This window comes from Oncorhynchus nerka, linkage group LG19, assembly GCF_034236695.1.
Source record: "Oncorhynchus nerka isolate Pitt River linkage group LG19, Oner_Uvic_2.0, whole genome shotgun sequence".
Taxonomy (NCBI): domain Eukaryota; kingdom Metazoa; phylum Chordata; class Actinopteri; order Salmoniformes; family Salmonidae; genus Oncorhynchus; species Oncorhynchus nerka.
Window position 1 is genome coordinate 41,034,388 of NC_088414.1, and position 10,970 is coordinate 41,045,357.

The 10,970-nt window shown below is 47.2% G+C and overlaps 1 protein-coding gene across 1 annotated transcript in view; it reads right to left on the reverse strand.

Moving 5' to 3' along the window:
* Positions 1-241: 241 nt before the first annotated feature.
* LOC135562554 (uncharacterized) overlaps positions 242-10,970 on the reverse strand; it is a 25,612-nt gene continuing 14,883 nt past the window's right edge. The window contains exons 2-3 of the mRNA XM_065005053.1: positions 1,814-1,984; positions 242-1,239 (exon numbers count right to left, since the gene is read on the reverse strand). Coding sequence (XP_064861125.1) covers positions 242-1,239; positions 1,814-1,984 — 1,169 coding nt within the window. The remainder of the gene's footprint in view (positions 1,240-1,813; positions 1,985-10,970) is intronic.

Here is a 10,970-nt window from a genome sequence, read left to right on the forward strand (position 1 = left end):
TAAACCCCAGGAAGAGTAGCTGCTGTCTTGACAGGAACTAATGGGGATCCATAATAAACCCCAGGAAGAGTAGCTGCTGTCTTGGCAGGAACTAATGGGTCCATAATAAACCCCAGGAAGAGTAGCTGCTGCCTTGGCAGGAACTAATGGGGATCTATAATAAATACAAATTCAAACTCAATAAAAACGTGTAAATTATTGCATATATATTTTTGTTCAGGATTGTAATTCAACATACCAATCATTTCATTGTCCAGGTGTGGGGAGGAGAGGCGGTGGGGGTGTGGGGAGGAGAGGCGGTGGGGGGTGTGGGGAGGAGGCGTCGGGGTGTGGGGAGGAGAGGCGGTGGGGGTGTGGGGAGGAGAGCGGTGGGGGTGTGGGGAGGAGAGGCGGTGGGGGTGTGGGGAGGAGAGGCGGTGGGGGTGTGGGGAGGAGGCGGTGGGGGTGTGGGGAGGAGAGGCGGTGGGGGTGTGGGGAGGAGGCGGTGGGGGTGTGGGGAGGAGAGGCGGTGGGGTGTGGGGAGGAGGCGGTGGGGGTGTGGGGAGGAGGCGGTGGGGGTGTGGGGAGGAGAGGCGGTGGGGGTGTGGGGAGGAGGCGGCGGGGTGTGGGGAGGAGGCGGGGGGGTGTGGGGAGGAGAGGCGGTGGGGTGTGGGGAGGAGGCGGTGGGGGTGGGGGAGGAGAGGCGGGGGGTGTGGGGAGGAGGCGGTGGGAGTGTGGGGAGGAGAGGCGGTGGGGGTATGGGGAGGAGGCGGTGGGGGTGTGGGGAGGAGAGGCGGTGGGGGTGTGGGGAGGAGAGGCGGTGGGGGTGTGGGGAGGAGGCGGCGGGGTGTGGGGAGGAGAGGCGGTGGGGGTGTGGGGAGGAGGCGGCGGGGGTGTGGGGAGGAGGCGGTGGGGGTGTGGGGAGGAGAGGCGGTGGGGGTGTGGGGAGGAGGCTGTGGGGGTGTGGGGAGGAGAGGCGGTGGGGGTGTGGGGAGGAGGCGGTGGGGGTGTGGGGAGGAGAGGCGGTGGGGGTGTGGGGAGGAGGCGGTGGGGGTGTGGGGAGGAGAGGCGGTGGGGGTGTGGGGAGGAGGCGGTGGGGGGTGTGGGGAGGAGGCGGTGGGGGTGTGGGGAGGAGGCGGTGGGGGTGTGGGGGTGTGGGGTGTAAACACCTATTCTCAAGTAGGACTGATTTCATTCTGCCATCTGCCTTGAACACATTGTTAACATAGATCTGTGCAGCAAGGCTGTCCGACCCTGTGTCTGTTTGGATTAGAGGAGAGGAATAATGTGTTGTTACAGCTGCTGTCATAACAACCAAGGGCCCTTGACTCTAGGTGTGTTTGTGACTGACGTCATATTGAACATCTCGGGGTTATTTTTAGTTTGGCGTGTTTATCTTTTATCAATCGAATGCTGTTCAAATACAGGTTGATTGATTCTGATGGGGATTTTTATAGACCAAACGGCTTCACTCGTGTATGTGTGTGTGTGTGTGTATGTGTATATGTGTGTGTGTGTGTGTGTGTGTTCATGTGTGTGTGTGTGTGTGTGTGTGTGTGTGTGTGTGTGTGTGTGTGTGTGTGTGTGTGTTCATGTGTGTGTGTGTGTGTGTGTGTGTGTGTGTGTGTGTGTGTGTTTGCCTGTACCGTGCGTCTGGTGAGTGAAGTTCTCCACTCTTATTTTATTCTTTCATTCTCCCTGTGTTTTTCGTCTCTGTCTATAATACCAGACCGAGGAGAAAACATTATGGAAGAATAGAACCCTTAGCCTCTGTATATCCCTTTAAGTGGAGATCTGAAGGGCTGGAAATGGACCTGTAGGGATCTGTAGGGACCTGTAGGGATCTGTAGGGATCTGTAAGGGACCTGTAGGGATCTGTAGGGATCTGTAGGGATCTGTAGGGACCTGTAGGGATCTGTAGGGATCTGTAGGGACCTGTAGGGATCTGTAGGGATCTGTAGGGACCTGTAGGGATCTGTAGGGATCTGTAGGGACCTGTAGGGATCTGTAGGGATCTATAAGGGATCTGTAGGGATCTATAAGGGATCTGTAGGGATCTATACGGGATCTGTAGGGATCTATAAGGGACCTGTAGGGGATCTATAAGGGATCTGTAAGGGACCTATAGGGACCTGTAGGGATCTATAAGGGATCTGTAAGGGACCTATAGGGACCTGTAGGGACCTGTAGGGATCTCTAGGGATCTATAAGGGATCTGTAGGGACCTGTAGGGACCTGTAGGGATCTATAAGGCGGCAGGGTAGCCTAGTGGTTAGAGCGTTGGTCTAGTAACCGGAAGGTTGCAAGTTCAAACCCCCGAGCTGACAAGGTACAGATCTGTCGTTCTGCCACTGAACAGGCAGTTAACCCACTGTTCCTAGGCCGTCATTGAAAATAAGAATTTGTTCTTAACTGACTTGCCTGGTTAAATAAAGGTAAAAACAAAAACAAACCTGAAGGAATTGGATATGTGTAAGCATTAAGGTCAATATTTCATGGCAAGAAGCCATTACCATATTGCTAATGTCTACAGTATATCCTACTCTCTAGGATCATGAAGGTCAACGGCCGAGGGGCTGTTTCTACACTGCACCCCCCCCCCCCCCCTCTCTCATTACTCCCGGCCACACGGTCCTTGATCACCAAGGTCACAACACTGAGGCACCATCTTACAGTCAGCACAATGTATACAGCCCCCCCCATCCACGCACACACACACACACACACACACACACACACACACACACCGGTCTGGTGTAGTTAGTTTAGTACTGGTGTAGTTAGTTCAGGTCTGGTGTAGTTAGTTTAGTACTGGTGTAGTTAGTTTAGTACTGGTGTAGTTAGTTCAGGTCTGGTGTAGTTAGTTTAGTACTGGTGTAGTTAGTTTAGTACTGGTGTAGTTAGTTTAGTACTGGTGTAGTTAGTTTAGTTCTGGTGTAGTTAGTTTAGGTCTGGTGTAGTTAGTTTAGTACTGGTGTAGTTAGTTCAGGTCTGGTGTAGTTAGTTTAGTACTGGTGTAGTTAGTTCAGGTCTGGTGTAGTTAGTTCAGGTCTGGTGTAGTTAGTTTAGGTCTGGTGTAGTTAGTTTAGGTCTGGTGTAGTTAGTTCAGGTCTGGTGTAGTTAGTTAAGGTCTGGTGTAGTTAGTTCAGGTCTGGTGTATTATTATTACTGTCCAGTCACCATCACTCATGGCCTTTCCATTTAGGAAATAAATGTGTTCACGCACACACACACACACACACACACACACACACACACACACACACACACACACACACACACACACACACACACACACACACACACACACACAAATCCTTCATAGTGTTACAGGCTTTTTAAATGTATTTTATTTCTTTATTTCACCTTTTATTTAACCAGGTTGGCCAGTTGAGAACAAGTTCTCATATACAACTGCAACCCGGCCAAGATAAAGCAAAGCAACACAAACAACAACACAGAGTTACTCGTAGAGAAATCTACACACAGTGTCTGCAAATGTAGTAAGATTAGGGAGGTCAGGCAATAAATAGGCCATAGTGGCAAAGTAATTACAATATAGCAATTAAAACTGGAGTGATAGATGTGTAGATGATGATGTGCAAGTAGAGATACTGGGGTGCAAAAGAGCAAAATAAATAACAATATGGGGATGAGGTAGTTGGGTGGGCTATTTACAGATGGGCTGTGTACAGGTACAGTGATCGGTAAGCTGCTCTGACAGCTGATGCTTAAAGTTAGAGAGGGAGATATAAGTCTCCAGCTTCGGTGACTTTTGCAATTCGTTCCAGTCATTGGCAGCAGAGAACTGGAAGGAAAGGCGGCCAAAGGAGGTGTTGGCTTTGGGGATGACCAATGAGATATACCTGCTGGAGCGCGTGCTACGGGTGGGTGTTGCTATGGTGACCAGTGAGCTGAGATAAGGCGGGGCTTTACCTAGCAAAGACTTATAGACGACCTAGAGTCAGTGGGTTTGGCGACGAATATGAAGCGAGGGCCAGCCAACGAGAGCATGCAGGTCGCAATGGTGGGTAATATATGGGGCTTTGACGACAAAACGGATGGCGCTGTGATAGACTACATCCAGTTTGCTGAGTAGAGTGTTGGAGGCTATTTTGTAAATGACATCGCCGAAGTCAAGGATCGGTAGGATAGTCAGTTTTACGAGGGTATGTTTGGCAGCATGATTGAAGGAGGTTTTTGTTGCGAAATAGGAAGCTGATTCTAGATTTAATATTGGATTGGAGATGCTTAATGTGAGTCTGGAAGGAGAGTTTACAGTCTAACCAGACACCTAGGTGTTTATAGTCCACATATTCTGAGTCAGAACCATCCAGAGTAGTGATGCTAGTCGGGCGGGTGCGGTCAGTGATTGGTTGAAGAGCATGCATTTAGTTTTACTAGCATTTAAGAGCAGGTGGAGACCACGGAAGGAGAGTTGTATGGCATTGAAGCTCATCTGGAGGTTAGTTATCACAGTGTCCCAAGAAGGGCCAGAAGTATACAGAATGGTGTCGTCTGCGTAGAGGTGAATCAGACTCACCAGCAGCGAGAGCGACATCATTGATGTATACAGAGAAGAGAGTCGGCCCGAGAATTGAACCCTGTGGCACCCCCATAGACTGCCAGAGGTCCGGACAACAGGCCCTCAGATTTGACATACTGAACTCTATCTGAGAAGTAGTTGGTGAAACCAGGCGAGGCAGTCATTTGAGAAACCAAGGCTGTTGAGTCTGCCAATAAGAATGTGGTGATCGACAGAGTCGAAAGTTGCTGTGGAGGGTGCAGGGCTGTTGACCGGGTTAGCCAGGTGGAATGCATGTCCGGCCGTAAAAAAATGTTTCTTGAAATGATCGACTAGTAGATTTATTGGTGGTGACAGTGTTTCCTATCCTCAGTGTAGTAGGTAGCTGGGAGGAGCTGCTCTTATTCTCCATGGACTTTACAGTGTCCCAGAAGGTTTTGGAATTAGTGCTGCAGGATGCAAATGTCTGTCTGAAAAAGCAAGTTTTAGCTTTCCTAACTGAGTATATTGGTTCCTGACTTCCCTGAACAGTTGCATATCACGGGGGCTGTTCGATGCAGAACGCCATAGGATGTTTTTGTGCTGGTCAAGGGCAGTCAGGTCTGGAGTGAACCAGGGGCTGTATCTGTTCTTAGTTCTTTTAGTTTCAAACAATAATTAGTGCCTGATGGAGACTCTGAGAAAGACACAGATAGAGAGAGAGAGAGAGAGAGAGAAATACAGAGAGAAAGAGAGAGAGAGAGAGAGAGAGAGAGAGAGAGAGAGAGAGAGAGAGAGAGAGAGAGAGAATTGACAATTTGACCTAACATAAGGACAAATATTCGGTAGTTGTATGCTGTTCTGTTCTTCTGAAATAAACTACATTTTCTTCATGTTTCTTTAGACCTGTCTAAAATAAAGAATGGATTTATTGTGATGGTGTAGGCTATATTACATGGATTTATTAGACTTTAAAAAATGTCTTGTAGCCAGGAGATGCTAAATGTGTTTATTTTAATTACCCACCAGTAATTTGCTTGACAATCACCGCGTTCCTTATTTATCACAGCTCTGTTGTGCTGGCACAGTGTGTGTGTATTTGTGTGTGAGTGTGTGTGTATGTGTGATTATGTGTGTGTGTGTGATTATGTGTGTGTGTGTGTGTGTGAATATGTGTGTGTGTGTGTGAATATGTGTGTGTGTGTGATAATGTGTGTGTGTGTGTGTGCTAATGTGTGTGTGTGGGTGTGTATCTGTGAGACAGAAATGAACTGCTGTTCTTACTTTGGGAGAGAGAGAGAAAGGGATGAGAGAGATGGATGAGAGAGGAGGATGGTGCACTGCAGAGAGAGGGAGGGGTAAGAGATGTGCATGTCACAGGCGGCTGGTGGCACCTTAATTGGGGAGGATGAGCTCGTAATAAAGGCTGGAAAGGAATGAATGGAATGGAACACTGTTTGATTACGGTTCCGTTGGCTCCATTCCAGACGTTATTATGAGCTGTCCTCCCATCTACAGCCTCCTGTGATATATGTGTGTGTACCCTACACTTGAGTTAAGGGACAGTTTTCTGTGGGGGTCTGATGACTTCTGGTCCCATGTGTACAGAAGAGAGTAAAGGAGAGATGAAGAGAGAAAAAGAGAGACAGAGAAAGAGAGATGGAGAGACAGAGAAAGAGAGATGAAGAGACAGAGAAAGAGATGAAGAGACAGAGAAAGAGAGATGAAGAGACAGAGAAAGAGAGATGGAGAGACAGAGAAAGAGAGATGGAGAGACAGAGAAAGAGAGATGGAGAGACAGAGAAAGAGATGGAGAAATAGAGATGAAGAGACAGAGAAAGAAAGATGGGGAGAAAGAGAGATAGAGAGACAGAGAAAGGTAGATGGAGAGACAGAGAAAGAGAGATGAAGAGACAGAGAAAGAGAGATGGAGAGATAGAGAAAGAGAGATGGAGAGAGAGAAAGAGAGATGGAGAGACAGAGAAAGAGAGATGGAGAGACAAAGAAAGAGATGGAGAGACAGAGAAGAGAGATGGAGAGACAGAGAAAGAGATGGAGAGACAGAGAAGAGAGATGGAGAGACAGAGAAAGAGATGGAGAGACAGAGAAAGAGAGATGGAGAGACAGAGAAAGAGGTGGAGAGACAGAGAAAGAGATGGAGAGACAGAGAAAGAGATGGAGAGACAGAGAAAGAGATGGAGAGACAGAGAAGGAGGTGGAGAGACAGAGAAAGAGATGGAGAGACAGAGAAAGAGATGGAGAGACAGAGAAAGAGATGGAGAGACAGAGAAGGAGGTGGAGAGACAGAGAAAGAGATGGAGAGACAGAGAAAGAAAGATGGAGAGAAAGAGAGATGAAGAGACAGAGAAAGAGAGATGAAGAGACAGAGAAAGAGAGATGGAGAGTCAGAGAGAGAGAGATGGAGAGACAGAGAAAGAGAGATGGAGAGACAGAGAAAGAGAGATGAAGAGACAGAGAAAGAGAGATGGAGAGACAGAGAGAGAGATGGAGAGACAGAGAAAGAGAGATGGAGAGACAGAGAAAGAGAGATGGAGAGACAGAGAAAGAGAAAGAGAGATGAAAAGAAAGAGAGATGGAGAGACAGAGAAAGAGAGATGGAGAGACAGAGAGAGAGATGGAAAGACAGAGAAAGAGAGATGAAGAGGAAGAGAGATGGAGAGACAGAGAAAGAGAGATGAAGAGGAAGAGAGACAGAGAAAGAGAGATGAAGAGACAGAGAAAGAGAGACAGAGAAAGAGATGGAGAGACAGAGAAAGAGAGATGGAGAGACAGAGAAAGAGAGATGAAGAGACAGAGAGAGAGATGGAGAGACAGAGAAAGAGAGATGGAGAGACAGAGAAAGAGAGATGGAGAGACAGAGAAAGAGAGATGGAGAGACAGAGAGAGAGATGGAGAGAAAGCGAGACAGAGAAAGAGAGATGGAGAGACAGAGATGGAGAGATGGAGAGACAGAGAAAGAGAGATGGAGAGAGAGAGAGAGATAACGAGAGATGGAGAGACGGAGAGAGAGAGATGGAGAGATGGAGAGACAGAGAAGAGAGATGGAGAGACAGAGAAGAGAGATGGAGAGACAGAGAAAGAGAGATGGAGAGACAGAGAAAGAGAGATGGAGAGACAGAGAAAGAGATGGAGAGACAGAGAAAGAGATGGAGAGACAGAGAAGGAGGTGGAGAGACAGAGAAAGAGAGATGGAGAGACAGAGAAAGAGATGGAGAGACAGAGAAAGAAAGATGGAGAGAAAGAGAAAGAGAGATGGAGAGACAGAGAGAGAGAGATGGAGAGACAGATAAAGAGAGATGGAGAGACAGAGAGAGAGAGAGATGGAGAGACAGAGAAAGAGAGATGGAGAGACAGAGAAAGAGAGATGAAGAGACAGAGAAAGAGAGATGGAGAGACAGAGAGAGAGATGGAGAGACAGAGAAAGAGAGATGAAGAGGAAGAGAGATGGAGAGACAGAGAAACAGAGATGAAGAGGAAGAGAGATGGAGAGACAGAGAAAGAGAGATGAAGAGACAGAGAAAGAGAGACAGAGAAAGAGATGGAGAGACAGAGAAAGAGAGATGGAGAGACAGAGAAAGAGATGGAGAGACAGAGAAAGAGAGATGGAGAGACAGAGAAAGAGAGATGAAGAGGAAGAGAGATGGAGAGACAGAGAACGAGAGATGGAGAGACAGAGAAAGAGAGATGGAGAGACTGAGAAAGAGAGATGAAGAGACAGAGAAAGAGAGATGAAGAGACAGAGAGAGAGAGATGGAGAGACAGAGAAAGAGATGGAGACAGAGAAAGAGAGATGGAGAGACAGAGAAAGAGAGATGGAGAGACAGAGAAAGAGAGATGGAGAGACTGAGAAAGAGAGATGAAGAGACAGAGAAAGAGAGATGAAGAGACAGAGAGAGAGAGATGGAGAGACAGAGAAAGAGAGATGGAGAGACAGAGAAAGAGAGATGGAGAGACAGAGAAAGAGAGATGGAGAGAGAGAGAGAGATAACGAGAGATGGAGAGACGGAGAGAGAGAGATGGAGAGATGGAGAGACAGAGAAGAGAGATGGAGAGACAGAGAAAGAGAGATGGAGAGACAGAGAAAGAGAGATGAAGAGGAAGAGAGATGGAGAGACAGAGAAAGAGAGATGAAGAGGAAGAGAGATGGAGAGACAGAGAAAGAGAGATGAAGAGACAGAGAAAGAGATGGAGACAGAGAAAGAGAGATGGAGAGACAGAGAAAGAGAGATGGAGAGACAGAGAAAGAGAGATGGAGAGACTGAGAAAGAGAGATGAAGAGACAGAGAAAGAGAGATGAAGAGACAGAGAGAGAGAGATGGAGAGACAGAGAAAGAGAGATGGAGAGACAGAGAAAGAGAGATGGAGAGACAGAGAAAGAGAGATGAAGAGACAGAGAGAGAGATGGAGAGACAGAGAAAGAGAGATGGAGAGACAGAGAAAGAGAGATGGAGAGACAGAGAAAGAGAGATGAAGAGACAGAGAAAGAGAGATGAAGAGACAGAGAGAGAGATGGAGAGACAGAGAAAGAGAGATGAAGAGACAGAGAGAGAGATGGAGAGACAGAGAAAGAGAGATGGAGAGACAGAGAAAGAGAGATGGAGAGACTGAGAAAGAGAGATGAAGAGACAGAGAAAGAGAGATGAAGAGACAGAGAGAGAGAGATGGAGAGACAGAGAAAGAGAGATGAAGAGACAGAGAGAGAGATGGAGAGACAGAGAAAGAGAGATGGAGAGACAGAGAAAGAGAGATGGAGAGACTGAGAAAGAGAGATGAAGAGACAGAGAAAGAGAGATGAAGAGACAGAGAGAGAGAGATGGAGAGACAGAGAAAGAGAGATGAAGAGACAGAGAGAGAGATGGAGAGACAGAGAAAGAGAGATGGAGAGACAGAGAAAGAGAGATGGAGAGACTGAGAAAGAGAGATGAAGAGACAGAGAAAGAGAGATGAAGAGACAGAGAGAGAGAGATGGAGAGACAGAGAAAGAGAGATGAAGAGACAGAGAGAGAGATGGAGAGACAGAGAAAGAGAGATGGAGAGACAGAGAAAGAGAGATGGAGAGACTGAGAAAGAGAGATGAAGAGACAGAGAAAGAGAGATGAAGAGACAGAGAGAGAGAGATGGAGAGACAGAGAAAGAGAGATGAAGAGACAGAGAGAGAGATGGAGAGACAGAGAAAGAGAGATGGAGAGACAGAGAAAGAGAGATGGAGAGACTGAGAAAGAGAGATGAAGAGACAGAGAAAGAGAGATGAAGAGACAGAGAGAGAGAGATGGAGAGACAGAGAAAGAGAGATGAAGAGACAGAGAGAGAGATGGAGAGACAGAGAAAGAGAGATGGAGAGACAGAGAAAGAGAGATGGAGAGACTGAGAAAGAGAGATGAAGAGACAGAGAAAGAGAGATGAAGAGACAGAGAGAGAGAGATGGAGAGACAGAGAAAGAGAGATGAAGAGACAGAGAGAGAGATGGAGAGACAGAGAGAGAGATGGAGAGAAAGCGAGACAGAGAGATGGAGAGACAGAGATGGAGAGATGGAGAGACAGAGAAAGAGAGATGGAGAGAGAGAGAGAGATAACGAGAGATGGAGAGAGAGATGGAGAGATGGAGAGACAGAGAAGAGAGATGGAGAGACAGAGAAGAGAGATGGAGAGACAGAGAAAGAGAAGGGGAGACAGAGAAAGAGAGATGGAGAGACAGAGAAAGAGATGGAGAGACAGAGAAAGAGATGGAGAGACAGAGAAGGAGGTGGAGAGACAGAGAAAGAGAGATGGAGAGACAGAGAAAGAGATGGAGAGACAGAGAAAGAAAGATGGAGAGAAAGACAAAGAGAGATGGAGAGACAGAGAGAGAGAGATGGAGAGACAGAGAAAGAGAGATGGAGAGACAGAGAGAGAGAGATGGAGAGACAGAGAAAGAGAAAGAGATGGAGACAGAGAAAGAGAGATGAAGAGACAGAGAAAGAGAGATGGAGAGACAGAGAAAGAGAGATGGAGAGACAGAGAAATAGAGAAGAGAGACAGAGAAAGAGAGATGAAGAAACAGAGAAAGAGAGATGGAGAGACAGAGAAGAGAGATGGAGAGAAAGAGAGATGGAGAGACAGAGAAAGAGAGATGGAGAGACAGAGAAAGAGAGATGGAGAGACAGAGAAAGAGAGATGGAGAGACAGAGAAAGAGAGATGAAGAGACAGAGAAAGAGAGATGGAGAGACAGAGAAAGAGAGATGGAAAGACAGAGAAAGAGAGATTGAGAGACAGAGAAAGAGAGATGGAGAGACAGAAAAAGAGAGATGGAGAGACAGAGAGAGAGATAGAGAGATGGAGAAACAGAGAAAGAGAGATGGAGAGACAGAGAAAGAGAGATTGAGAGACAGAGAAAGAGAGATGGAGAGACAGAGAAAGAGAGATGGAGACAGAGAAAGAGAGATGGAGAGACAGAGAAAGAGAGATGAAGAAACAGAGAAAGAGAGA